Source organism: Miniopterus schreibersii, assembly GCF_964146895.1.
Source record: "Miniopterus schreibersii genome assembly, chromosome: 11".
Lineage (NCBI taxonomy): Eukaryota > Metazoa > Chordata > Mammalia > Chiroptera > Miniopteridae > Miniopterus > Miniopterus schreibersii.
Genome location: NC_138111.1, coordinates 5,077,199 through 5,090,950, shown reverse-complemented (window position 1 = coordinate 5,090,950; position 13,752 = coordinate 5,077,199). Strand labels below are relative to the sequence as shown.

Below are 13,752 nucleotides of genomic sequence, written 5' to 3'. Positions count from 1 at the left end.
GAAGAAATTAAACACCAACTGGTTATTTTTTCATTAAAACCTTTTGTTATTAACACACACAGTAAACATTTTGGCAACATTCTTCAAGTCCAATTTGGAATGAAAATGGTTTCCAGAGAAAATCAATACATTTAATAAAAGATACAAAGCTGCGCCTGAAGCCAGGATCTGCATAACGTGCTTTCTCTGAGCTGGAAAACCAGCGAGACTCCAGGCATCTAACGGAAAATCAGTTCTGACAACCCTTCATTAAAACCACCAAAATACTAAGAACTCTTCCGTGTTCAGCCTCTGATGAAATAAAAAAAAGAAAGAATGCCTACCAACCAAGTTTCTAAACTCACCAGAAAGAATGACTCCTTCCTTGGCTGCTGCCTGGAGAGCAGATTAGCAGCTGGGGGTGGGGGTGGGATAAAGCCAGCAGCAAAATAGCTTTTTCTTCTACCTTAGAAGTGGTGAGCACCTGAACATGTCGCTGGGCTCCGGCTGGGAGTTTCATCCAGCTGACACCCCCGGGCCGGGAGGGGCTTAAGGGATCCACAGGCAAATGTGAAAGTCAAACAACAAAGCTTCTAGGAGGAAACACAGGAAAGGTTGTGTGCTTAACCTTGGGCAGGCAGAGTTTTCTTAAAGGAAGGTTGATGAGTTAAACATAATTAAAATTGAGCTATATTTATTTTCCTAAAAAAAAAAAAAAAAAAAAAAAAGGCCAATAAAAAAAGATGCCAAGCTCACCAGCAGGTGTCACAAAGTGAATGCTGGCATAATGGGGCACTGAAGGGTTTTAATTGGTCGTAGCTAATAACTGACATTTCTGTAACAGCTGCTCATGCGTCGAGGTGAAGTTAGACTCTGTGCAATTTTTCTAAATAGAATAATTGTCTGAAAAGATGGAAACCAGAGATAGCTTTGGTACACGTGTCATCTTCCCGAAACTCAGCCACTATCTGTAGCTCCGGCTCCCAGTGTCCGTGGTCTGGCGCCTGCGCCCCAGTGAGCTGCCAGCGGCTGTTCTTCCCTGTCTGTCTACCGTCTACGGTTTTCCAAAAGGCTTTGACGCTGTCACCTCCTCTGACACGCACACCTGGGGCAAGTCTTACTCCTGCACCTCTATTTCTGGATGGGAAAATTAGGGTCCAAAGGAGGTGGCCCTGGGCCTGAACCCGCCTTGGGGATGTCCTGGGAGGGGCGAGGTCCCAGTGTCTGCCCTCCCTTCCCGGCCCTAATTTCCTACACATTTGCATAAGTCATTCAGGAACCGCAGTGGTTACAGATTTCGTGAGCTTTTCATCTTGTTAGCATATTTTCAAACTGGAATCTCTGTCCTGCAGGGGCAGGGAGTGGAGACCCACAGGGTAACGGGAGGCCCCTGGAACTTGTCCCGTCTGGGTGATCGCAGGCAGAAGGCCAGATGAGAAGCGAAAGAAAACGCCTCTTCTGCCCTCGTACTGAGCTCGTTCACAATCTTAAATCCAATCTGAACAATTAGAGAAAAGGAGACCGAAGTATGTAGGGTAACAAAAACCTGTTCCCACAGGGAGGTGGGATTTGTCCTGGTTCATCCTCTAACAGGCCCTTCAGTTAACTTGGAGGGGGGTCAAGGTGGCGGTCGATGCCTTTCATGTTTGCATGCGCGCAGATAAGGCGCAGTGTTTCCCACTGCAAGTGCATCTCAGGCTGCAAGGAGCCGCCAGCAGCCTATTCAGACTCAGAGCAACAGGCTGGAGCAACTCTTCCCCACAGAGGACCCTCCGTGCAGGATGTGCGTGGTGAGCACCCATCACCCACCGCCAGCACTTTCCTCTCCTTCCATTCCCACTCCTGTCCCTCGGCCTCGTGACTGGGAGAGTGGACAGTTCTGGCAGACACTGTGACCCCCATGACCCACCCCAGGGCACTGGACATCCCATTTCCTTGCGTCAAATGAAATGAAGCCGGGCCCAGACACGCAGACCCACCACCCCTACTCCCTGGCTCTTTGGGTGTGACTCGCCTGCAGGTCGCCACTCTAGATTGAATAACAACACATTGTCCACCTGGGACCCTCTTTCACCAGTGGGTGCGTATATAGTGTCTTAGGCAGCAGTTCCCACAACACTGCCATACTGCACGGTCAGGCCCGGAGCCGTGGTGTGGGACAGAGGCTGCAAACAGCCAGCCAGTTGTCACCCCGGGAAAGCGCTCCCATCTGCTCCACTGCAGCCCCCTTTCCAGACGGGGTGCCGGGGAACCTCCTGCCCAGGGTATGGGGTGCTGAAGCAGAAGTTTTCACATGATGTTGTTGGCAGAGAGGGGCCGGCACCAGGTGTGTGTCTGGTTTGTGAAAACAAGGCACGTGTGAGACGGTGAGCGCACAGGTGGGGCTGCGAGGCGGAGGTGGTGGCAACTCTGGAGGCAGGAAGAGGCAGGTGTGAAGGCTCCGGGTCTGGGAGGCTGGGGTGGGCAGAGGGAGTGGAGGTCTCAGTGAAGAAGGTGCTGAAAGAGGGGAAACAGGTCCCAGACATTGGGCCACCTCGCAGAGGACGAACTACATAAACTGATTCATGAGCAGTGCTTGATTTATTAGCATTAAAAAACCAATTCTCACGTATAAAACAAGCTGACTTTTCTTGAGTGTCCAATGCACTCCTTAAAAATTAAATAAAATTTAAATGATGGATCACGTGAAATTTTTCCTGGTAGCACTTGAGTGAATATTTGACGATGGAGATCTCAAGTGTACATCATGCAAGCACCGAAAAGTGGGAGTCCCCGGGCCTGCTCGTCCCAGCGTGTGACCAGGCAGACGTTGACTGTGGTGCTGGCACAGGTCCGCATGTGGGCATAGGGGTGAGTCACTGCCAAAACCAAGGGGTGCAGGGCCTGCAAACTTGCACGTTAGGATACCAACTACATTCGGCTGCAAAGTAAACCTTGCTCCAGGGCCATCGCAGCTAAATTGCGAGGGAGAGTTTTAAAACTAGGGGCAACCGATGAAAGTTTGCTGGATAAACACATGTAAACATGGTGACTGGTCAGGGCCCAGCCCATGTGACAGAGCTGTCTCTCCTGTGTCTATAGTAGCCACAGGCACGCCTGCAGAGCAGAGCAGAGCAGAGCAGAGCAGAGCAAAAGGCACAGGATGCCATGGTCATCCCTATCCTGAACTCAAACACCGATAGTGCCAGCAGAAGACTGGGAACCTGCCCACAGCCATCCTCGGAGCCAGACACAACCCTGCCACGGGAGGCAGGCCCCCCTAAAGCTGCTGAAGCGTCTGCTTGGCTGTTCCCTGCAGGGGACTTGGCTCTGTCCTCGGTGCTCAAGGGGTCTGGACACGGACATTTAAGACGCACAGGCTAAATGTAGGGCCCTGGCTAAAAATGAGAACAGTGGCTCCTGTGTACAAAGAGGTTTATTGAGCTGATAGAACCATGTAGTCATTGAACAGGACTGGACATGAGACAATACAGGTCCCAGGGGAACTGGGGTGACCTGCCCGAGCTCCCTCCTGGGACTTCCACATGCACCGGGAGAGGCCAGTGTGATCGCTGGCTTTTGTGCTTTGACAGTTCTCCAGTGGAAGGCTGAGGCCTCAGTGTTCAGGGGATGTGCTCAGCCTCTCGGCCCAGGGTCCCTTATAACCAGTGAAGTCCAGGAGCCTCTGGACGGAGACCTCAGGGCTTGGGGGTGCTCTTGGTATGTCACTGCTGCCCCCTCAGGCACTGCTGGATGTTTCCACAGCAATCACCCCAAAGTACCAGTCTCAGAGTCACTTAAACCTGGCCGCGACGGGCAGAACCCAGTGAGTGCTACGGAGGCCACAGAAATTGTAGTCAGGGATGCCCTACAAAATCAAACAGCTATATTTTCCAAAAATAGTTTTTACAGCACTTTAAATAACTTACAAAAAGCTACAAAAATCATATTTACCAGGACACGTGTTAAATAAGGGCATAGTTTCCCCTTAGTGTACATATGTACAGGGTGGTTACAGTGGCCCCGTTCCCCCTACCCAGTGTGGCCTATACACACACAGGCACGTGCACATCCGCGCCGTCCACGGATGCTGGCGCCAGGGTGCCTCCTCACAGCTTGAGGACTTTGCCCTTGGCCACGGGGCTGCCGTCCTCCACGGAGGTGTCGCTCAACTCACTGGTGTCGCTGCCCCAGGCCTCCTGGTCCTCCTCGTCTCGATCCACCCTCTGTCTATACCTCAGGTCTAAAATGTCCTCGTCGGAGCCCGAGTTCCTGCTGTCGTGCAGGCTGAGCGTGGCCGCTGACTTCCTCCTGGGCCAGCGCGCGCCGTCTTTCTTCACGAGCAGGTGTGAGCTCCCGAACACGGGGCCGTGGCTGGCTGGCGCCTCTCTGAAGGCTGAGAAGGACGGGCCCTGCAGGGGCAGGCCCAGGCCGGGGCTGAAGAGGCCGGCGGGCTTGGGCCCCCAGGACACAGCATTCCCGAAGTGGAATAACTGTGTGGAGAGCAGCGGGGAGAAGCCTGCAAAGGGCAGGCCTTTCTTGGGGTCCGTGGCGAGGCCGGGGGTGCCCCGGGCCTGGCCCTCGGGGCCCTTTTCCTTCTCGCTCCCCAGGCCCCCTTTCCACACCGTTTCCCTGCCTTCCGAGCTCAGTGCCCACATGCTCTGCAGCCGGCTCTGGTGGGCGAAGTCCCCCCATGGGAGGGCAAGGCCGGCCTGGGGTCCCCCCTCCCTGTCTGCTCCGGGACTCCGAGTTAGTGCGTTCCGGCTCTGAGATGCCCCGGGCAAGGCCCCGCAGGGACTTCCAGCCCGAGCGCCCGCTTCCGCACAACTAGGCAGCTGATGGAAAGCACCATCTCCGGGGGCGGGCCCGGGCCCTTGTGGGCTCTGGTCTTTGTGAGGACAAAGGTTTCTCCTACCTGCGGGTGACCTTCTGGCAGACACAGTATTACTGGTGCTCCTGGGTGGCACCAGCTGGCTTCTGGACAGAGCAGCGGGGAGGCAAACCTGCTCTGTGCGGGGGCCACCCCTGGGTCCCGCAGCCAGCTGAGGGGTCCCCCTGCCCCTCTGGCTCCGTGTGCACATGCCAGGCTGAAGGGCCAGGGCTGGGGCCACCACCTTCCGGCACAGTGGCTCTGGTCTGGGCATGCTCCCCGCCCCAAGAGTGGTGGGACCTCCTCCTTGAATTTCTGAACCACTCACGGACTCCTTGGCCTTTTCGGCCAAAAACTTCCTGATCTCCAGCTCAATGCTGTCGTCACTGTCCACAGAACTACTGTCATCAGACCGAGAGCCGGGGCTGGTGGCTGAGCCATGAAGGTGGAGGGCCTCTGCCTCACTGGAGAACAGACGCCCTTCGCCAGCTCTCTGTCCTGGTGGGAGGGCCAGGGGCGCATCCACGGGCCCAGCGCTGCCCGGCTTTGTTCTCTCTGTCCGGCTGCAGAAGACGCTGGAAGGTTTCCTCAGCGGGTCCTCCCTGCTGTCCCTTTTGGACTTTGAGAGGCAGCTTTTCAACAAGGGAGGGCTTCTGTCTTTCCAGCCTCTCTGGAAGTCACTCTGCTGACCCAGGGCCCGGGTCTCGGTGGTGCTGAACCTGACCTTCTTTCTGCACACAGCTCTGGGGTCCCGACACCGCTTCTTGAGCTTCCGCTTGGACCGTAACAAGTCCTTAATGGCGGTGTCCAGGTCCTCATCACTGTCCAGTGAGCTGCTCTTGTCTTCAGAACTCTCCTTCTCGTCCGCACCCCTCGCCTCGACCACCTTCCTGTGGCCTGGCGACACACCACCCCTCAAGTCTGGGGCGACACGCTCATCACCCAGCCCAACCGTCCTGCAGGAGAGGAGCGGCCCCCTGGTCTCGCCCTCCCTTCCAGGGGCCTCACTGACTTTTCCCTGGCTGAAGTTAGCATCTGGTGCACCCTCCTTCGCCATCTCTCTTGGTTTTTTGGGTGTGGATGACCACACGGCACTGGCGCCTCCCCTGCGTTTCCTTTTACAGCTCAGCGACGGCTCCGGTGTTTTAGAGACAGGGGCCTTGGGGCCACCAGCCTGCCCGTTGGGGCCGGGTGACGGCAGCGGGCTCTGTGTGGACTGTGGGCAGCTGTCCGTTCTGGCCAGCAAACTCCCTGACTGCGCCTTCAGTGCCAAAAATGTCCGGATCTCTTGCTCTATGCTGTCATCACTGTCCACAGAGCTGCTGTCACCGTCTGAGCGGGAAGGCACATTTGGGGGACAAGGGAGTGGACTGCCAGAGAGCGGTCTGTCACTGCCCTCCCCGGGGGCTGGCAGGATGGTTTTGGAAATGTCCAGGATCGCTTCAGCGCACATCAGCTCGGCAGATGTGTCTGCCCGGCATGAGGACCGGTCCACAAACTCGCTCTTGGCCACTGTGTTTCCTGGGGGTGCAGGGGCTTTGGTTTCCTTTGGTGGCTTGGAGGGATGGTCAGGGTCAAGGCCACCTGGGCTGAGGTCCACGGCCTTCGAGGCCACTGGCTTCTTCTTGCCTGGTGGTTTTCTATGGGTTTCGGGCAAGGCACTTTTTGTGGCATGGCTCGTGCCATGGGCAAGAGGATCAGGCTGCTCCTCCCCTGGTGGGGTTTTCTGTGGCGGGTCCCCGCTCGCCTCCTTTCTCTTCTCCAGCTGGTACAGCTGGATGGCCTCCTCGATGCCGTCGTCGCTGCTGGAGTCAGCGGCCTCACACACCAGGGCTGTGCTCTTGACTCCCTGTCCTCTCCTCCCGGGGCCCGGGTTCCTCTTGGCCCTACCCTTTCCCTGGGCTTCTGCAGCGCGGCAGGTGGCTGCCGGCCTAGGGGTTGCTGGCTTCGTGCTGCCCAAGCTCTCCGGCTCAGTGGTGACTTTAGACCTGAGGTTTCTGGGCGGTGCAGCTGTCGTTGCCAACCTGGGAGGTTTCCGGAACACAAACTCCTTACAAGCTCCTGCCAACTCCTGCCGGTGCGCCTTGCTGGCCGGCTCTTTGCTGGATCTGAGTGCCAATTTGGTCAAGTTATCGCTGGGGTCTGGTTTTTCATCTGCAGGTTCATCACATTTTGGGGTCTCGTGTTGTCTTTTCTCACTTAGAAACTGCTCTATTTCTGCCCGGATGCTCTGCTCGAAGGAGTCCTCGCTGCTGACGCTGACTGGGGAGGTGGAGCCTGGGGCCTCGCCGGCCCCAACACGGACACCAGGGACACCTCTGGAGCCAGGTGCAAGTTTTGGGGGACACAGGGTAGTCGTGGAGCTGGTCTGAGGAGGCTCTGGCTTGCACTGACTGTCTGTGTTGGTAGCCCTGGGCTGGGCTGCCCCGCTCTTGGCCTTTAGGTACTCCTGGATGGCTTCCTCAATGTCCCGGTCCACGGAGTCATCACTGTCTGAATCTAGCACCAAGGGGCCGAAGTCTGTGGCTTCCTCCTCACCGTTGGGGTCAAAATCAGCAGCAAGACCACAGGCAGCCAAGGCGGGGCTGGCAGCTGGCTGGGTGTGACGGCCCCTCTCACCTCTGTGCAGGGCGCGCTCCTGGCTCCTGCCCCGCGCGGCCCGGTCGCCCTGAAGCGTGCTGATGATCATCTGCACCCTGGCGCTCACCGCCGCCCTTCCCTCGGGCTCCGCAAAGTGGCCGGGAAACCTACAGCTCCCCGGCGGCCCGAAGGCCTCCCATGTGGACTGGAGAGCAAGCACAGGAGGGGCATTCATGAGGAACATTCTAGCGACGGGGAGGCACGCAGAGGCCGGTCTTTGCCCACTTGCTTCACATCCTGCAGGGAAGAGAGCACACTGGTGAGACCACTGCGTGAGGGGACAGCGCCCTGTGGCCACCGGTCAGCGTCCTGCGAGCTGGGGCCATGTGACTCAGGCCACGTGGGCCTCAGTGTCCTGACCTGTGCAGGGAGGTCTGCCGTGAGGAATCAAGAGGAAACTGTGTCTGCACCACCTGCCCGCGCCCACAGAGCACACGTGTCATTTCCCGTTCCCCACTTTGACTCTGTGTCTTTCTTCTCTGTAAGAGAACAGGTTTCATGTACCTCAAAAAGCTGCCCAGATGCCAACGAGATGAAGGCCACAGATGCTTCTCTACAGGTTAGAGAGCAGGAGGATCTGGATCCTGGGTGGGCGAGTGGCGTGTTGTGGGTCGGTTCATTCTTGATGGGAACAGCAAGCCCCTGAGAGAAAGTGTCATTTGGTGATGTGAGCAACCCGGCAATCACTCCCCCAAATGTCTTTAGAGAATCAATTTTTATTTAAAAACGTCAAATGTATATTTGCCAGATGGTCTTATGGAGCTGTACCGTTATTTTTGGCTAATTAGCATACAAGTTGCCCCAAACACAGTCATGAGCCCTTTTTCATCTTGTGTGGTTGCCCTAGTTGCCGTGTCTCAGACCAAATGTGGCTTTGTCAGCAGAACTGCTGGGCCAGTCCTGGGAACACTGGGGACCAGCTGGCAAACAGCTTCTACCCCAAAGGTGTGGGGGCCACTGAAAGCTGATGATGATGGGAACTGCAAATGGTCATTTTGGAAACACAAGACAACGACATGTAACTGAATTCCTAACAGGTGTCTCTGACTTCTCGCCACCCCGAGAATCAGAACGTACAAAGCTGCTGAATGAAGAGGGTGGCCTGGCAGCATCTATGGAAATGGCAAATTGAGTTCCTCTCCAAAAGTGGTGCCAGGCAGGGCTGTCACCACCCTGGGGATGTGAGGGGTGGGCTGGAATTGGCCTGTGGATTTGCTTTGCTTCTGACACTGACCCTTCTCTACCAGGAGCTCCCTTTCTGACTGGCATGTAATCTTGTCTGTAGAGCACAGTCCTCTCTAGGGAAGCGTGGCCTGGCCACCTAGGGACAGACATGCCCAAAAAGGTGTGACTGGCGACTGACCAGAGGGCCATTTGCTATTACTGTATGTGCTCAAAAGGTGAAACTACAATGTCAAAGAACTTCTTGCACTTACCTGAAACTCTCTTCAAGTACAGGTTCAGAGTTTTGATAGAGCAGCGAAGAATGTTGGCACGTCTTGAGCATGAGGTCTTCATTGCCCCGCATGCACTCAGTGGTGTCCTTTGCCCACTTTTAAAATAGACTTTGTACAGCCAGGATAAAAAGAAGCGGAGACATTTAATTCAGAGGCTGAAGCTATAGCTGGCAAATATATATATTTGGAAAGAAATAGCGTCAATTCAAGAGCTAAAAATTAAATTTTGGAGGAACTTACCCTGAGACCAAATAGTTAATCACAACTAGTTTACAACTATCTGGGCCATAGGTCTGACACTGTAGGGCGGTGATAGATATATGTGACGCTAGCCACCAGTCCTCAGACCCTGGCACCCACGACCTCTCCCATAACATCACAGCCACAGAGCACTGGGGACCACCAGTGGAGGGGGGGCTCTTTCACTGGCTGGGGACCTGTGCCCACTTTGCTGTGGTCATTATTTAAAATTATAGAGGTTACAAGATGTTTGCAAGAGAGACACACTATCTTAGTTGCTGACTGGCTATTTTGAGCCAGAACTTGCCTGTGTGGTCAGCTACTTTTTAAAAACTCTACGTTGCTTTCAGACCTTAAAATTACTTATATTAATATAAGTGCAGACAGGAGTTAACCCGTGACCGGTCAGCAACGCTTGGACACGGAAACACGAGCATACTTGTGACTGGTGAGCAAGGTGTTAAAAGTGGGCCCAGGGATGACCCAGACTCACCAGGTCTGGACTCAGGGTGTTTACTGAGCTCACTGCTCTTAACTGACTGTAGATTGAGCTTGGACTCCTAGTAAACAGTTCCCTGAATCGTCAAACTACCCAGTGCGAGAACAAGGTTAAAAATTCAGAGGGCGTCTCCAGCCCACAGCCTGTGGCTTTAAAACAACCAACTGCACCAGATGAATCACTCTGGAAAACTCCCCTAAACTGTACTTGGAGAGAGCTGTGAGCTGAGCCTGGGGCTCGGCTCTGTCAAACTGCTTCCCTGCACCCCGAGAGCCCCAGAGCCAGGTCAGAGGGGGGCTGTGGACACCCAGCCTTGTACCCCAAAGCCACGCAGCGCCGGAATTGAAAAAGTGGTGGAGGACCCATGGACATCTTCGCAGCCTAGACACCCTCTTCCAGGGAGGAAAAAACCTGGTTTAGCTTATTCTGAACAAAACAACATCACGGAAAGTGGTCTTGCCCCCGTTACCCCCCCAGGTAGGGTGTCCCTGTCCCCCGGGGTGAGGGAGGGGAGGGCCTGGCAGGCCCACGGGAGGTGGGCGTGGGCCAGAATTCCGGCCCACCGGCCAGGTCAGGCCTCACAATGCTGCAGCACGGTCTCCCCAAGCAGAGCTGCTAGTGCCTGGGGGCCGAGGCCCGCGCACTGGGGCTCCCTGCCTGGGGGCGCTGACGCCCGCGCGGCCCCTTCCGGAGGATCCTCGCGCCCGGGGCGCAGCCAGGTCCTCGGCCACGTAAGAGCGCGCACCTCCTGCAGGGAAGGGGGCCGGCCTCCACGCGGTCTGCACCCCCCGAGCTTGCTTCTGGGGTCGGGGGGCCGGAGGGGCGCCGGCGACCCTGCCGGAAGCTGCGCCGGACCAGACTGTCCCTCCGCGGGGTGGGGCAGGCCCTCGGCCGCGCTCCCAGGGCGGCAGCGCCCGGCCGGCCGGAAGCCGCCCGCGGCCCTCACCTGCGCCTCACCTGGGTGCGCCCCGCGCCCCGCCGGCTTCCAGGAGCGCTGGGCACACGGGGGGCCCGGCGGCGCGGAGGCGGGGCCGGGGGCGGCCGCCGGGGCTGCGCCCCCCGCCGGGGAGCACCAGCCCTCGGCGGCTGCGGAGCGCGCCCCCGCCCCGCGCGCCCTCCCCGGGGGCCCGGCGCCGCCGTCCGCGGCCTGCCCCGCCGGCCCCGGCCCCGGCCCCGGCCCCGGCGATCAGCTCCGCCCGGCCGCCCGGCCCCTCGCCGCCATCCCCTAACCCAGCGCCGGCCGGTCCGCCCCGCGTCCCGGGGGAGGAGCGGCGCGCGGGGGGCGCGCGGGGGCGGCGGGGTCCCGGCGCCCCGCCCCTCGGGCCGCGCGGAGGGGGCTGGGGCCGCCTTCTCCCCGGCGCCGCTCCCCACCCCCGCCCGGCGTCGAGGGACGCGCGGAGGGCGGGGCGCGCGGGGCGGGGCGACCCCCGGCGCCCCCTCCCCGGACCTACCGGCGGCGGCGGGAGCGGCGGCCGCGCTCCGGAAGCCGTGCCCGGTGGCTGGGCATCATGGGAATGGCACGGCCGAGTTCCGGGGGAGGCGCGCGGCCCGGCCGGACCCCCGCCCGGCGAGCGCGCGCCCACCTGCCGGCCGCCGCGGAGGCCCGGGGACGCCCCACCCTCCGCGCCTCGGACGGGGCCCCGGAAACGCCCTGGCGCCCGGGGTGGATGGGTTGTTGGTGTGATGCCCGACTCCCACCCACCGGCAGAGGCGGGGACCCCAGGGGTCGCTCGCTGCCCGTCCCCGGGGCCACGCTGAGTGCGGGGGCCCGCGAAGGCCCGCCCTGCAGAGGGGGGCGTGGGGCTGGAGGGGCGCCAGGCGGGCGAGCTGGTGGCGATTTTACTCTGGAGGTCGTGACTGTGGTTACACGCTGCCGCACCCCTAGAAGGTCCTGCATGTCCAGCGTCCCCTGTGTGCCCCACGCCGTGCCTGCATCGCCTCCCTCCCGGGTGAAGTTCCCTGCACAGAGCAGAGTGAGCCTGGACTCCCAGCCCTGCGAGTAGCTGGTCCCTCTGTCCCCCCCCAGGTTTCCCCAGCTGCGTGCTGCTGGGCCAGCTTTCCTTCCAGGCAACTGCCCAGGCCTCCACCGTGACCCAGGGTGGGCAGGGTTCCAGCTGGCCCTGTGTTTAGTAGAAGTCCAGAACTTGACTAGGGAGAGCTTCGCTCAGTCACTCAAAAATTGGTCTTCGGGCCCCTGAGAGTATGTGGGCGCTGGAGTGGGGGCAGGGGATTGGGTGACTGGCTCCCCATTTATACTTGCAGCCTGGTTGCAACATCACTCCTGTCCTGGACAACTGGGCCTGTTTGGGAAGAGGGAGGGGAGCACTTGGGGACCCACCCTGGACCGAAATCAGGTTCTGTTTCTGGTCTCTTACTGAACGAGAGACTCAGAATGCTCCAGTTTTATTTCTCAATCCACCCAGAGATCTCCTCCCAAGGCCTATGGTGTTGCAGGTGCTGCTCAGGGTTCTAGGGCCCAGGGGTGGTGGTGGTGATAAACCTCTACCGGTGGAAGGGTTGGATCAAGAGTAAGACACCAGCTTTGTCCATCTGTCTGTCCCTGCCCACCGGCCTCCATGGTCCAACACAGATGGATTTGGGGATAAACTGAGCTTTCATTTCCTGTCTTGAAAATACCAGAGGTTTAATAAAAAACCAGAGGTGCCCTGGCCAATGTAGCTCAGTGGTTAGAGCGTCTGCCGGAGCACCCAAGGGTGGAGGGTTCTATCCCCGCCCCAGATCAGGGCATGTGCAGAAGGCAATCAGTTGATGTAGTCTCTCTCACATCAATGTTTCTCTCTCACCCCCTCTCCCTCCTTCCCACTCTCTGAAAAAGCAATGGAAAAAATATCCTCAAGTGAGGATTAAAAAACAAAAAAACCCACCAGAGACTTTTCTTATAGGGCACGAGAAAGGGGATATTTCTAGTCTTAACCAGTCTGGGGAATTTGGGGGCCAATTGTCAAGAAACTCATTAAACATGGTTTTAATGCTTCAGTGAATTGTTTTAACAAACAATATTTTCTCATTATAATAATATAATTCATTACCAAAAATTTGGGAAAATGTATCTAATTAATCCCCAAACAACCCAGAAATACGGACTATAAATATTTTGGCATGTGCTTTCATGGTTTTTAAGTAGTGCTGCGGTGACCTTTGATGATATGTCCTCCGAAGTGGCTATGTCCTCAGGGTAAATGCCTGGAAGAGACACCTGGGGCCAAAGACTAGGATGCATTTTGCCAAAATGCCCTCTAGCAATGCCTGGCCACGCAGGGGGAGCTGCCTGGACTGGGCTTTCCATTCCGTCTCGGGCAGCCTCATAGGTAAAACAGCCTTTCCATCACTTTACTTTTAATTTCTCTGACTGCTGGTGATGCCGAACATCTTTTCATTTCATTATTGGCCGTTTGGAAAATTGCCTGTGTGTGTTATTTGTGCATTTTTCTTTTTCTTTTGGGCTCTGTGTCTTTTCCTTTTTTTGTTTTTGTTGTTAATCCTTACCTGAGGATATTTTTCCATTGACATTTATTTTTTTAGAGAGAGTGGAAAGGAGGGAGGGGGAGAGAGAGAGAAACATTGATTGGTTGCCTCCCACACCCAGGCACATGCCCTTGACCGGGAATGGACTCCATGGCCCTTTAATGCGTGGGCCAACGCTCTTAACTACTGAGCCACACTGCCCAGGGTTGTGTCTTTTTCTTATCTTAGAGCTTTTTCAGTTAGGGATTTTATCCTGTCTCTACCACGTACTTGTGTACTAACTATTTATTTTTCAGCTCATTTTTCTTTCCACTTGGGATTTAGCTTTTTGCTTGTTTTCTTTGCGATGTACAATTTTAAAATTTGTTACGTAGCCAAATCTATCAAGTTTTCTTTTGTGGTTTCTGGCTTTGGGGTAAGGCCCAGGGTAGCTTTCCCCACTCTGAGATTTCATGTGCGTTCACCAGTTTAATGGCTAAATTTCAAAATAAGGGAAGGACTCACCTGTGTTCCTTTAAGGAGTTGATGATGCTCGTAGTTGAAAACACCAGTGGCAACAGGCACGGGTTGGGTTCCGCTGGAGAAGCCTGACGGTCCCGGGT

At 56.8% G+C, this 13,752-nt stretch overlaps 1 protein-coding gene across 6 annotated transcripts; it reads right to left on the bottom strand.

Annotated features, from left to right (window-relative positions):
• Positions 1 to 3,378: 3,378 nt before the first annotated feature.
• On the bottom strand, positions 3,379 to 11,192 carry PPP1R26 (protein phosphatase 1 regulatory subunit 26). 6 transcript variants are annotated; one of them, XM_081150485.1, is made up of 4 exons: positions 11,116 to 11,192; positions 8,905 to 9,033; positions 7,973 to 8,110; positions 3,379 to 7,705 (listed from the first exon to the last, which is right to left on the bottom strand). In XM_081150485.1, the coding sequence occupies exon 4, from the start codon at positions 7,650 to 7,652 to the stop codon at positions 4,068 to 4,070; it is 3,585 nt and encodes a 1,194-aa protein (XP_081006611.1). In that variant the 5' UTR covers positions 7,653 to 7,705; positions 7,973 to 8,110; positions 8,905 to 9,033; positions 11,116 to 11,192; the 3' UTR covers positions 3,379 to 4,067. The 6 variants fall into 6 exon arrangements, with proteins under 6 accessions (XP_081006611.1, XP_081006613.1, XP_081006615.1 ...); XM_081150487.1 differs by lacking the exon at positions 11,116 to 11,192 and adding an exon at positions 10,611 to 10,684; XM_081150489.1 differs by lacking the exon at positions 11,116 to 11,192 and adding an exon at positions 10,622 to 10,643.
• Positions 11,193 to 13,752: the final 2,560 nt, after the last annotated feature.

What these genes read in the sequence shown, in the direction of transcription:
- PPP1R26 (XM_081150485.1), bottom strand. Translation starts at nt 7,652, where the DNA reads ATGTTCCTCATGAATGCCCCTCCTGTGCTTGCTCTCCAGTCCACATGG.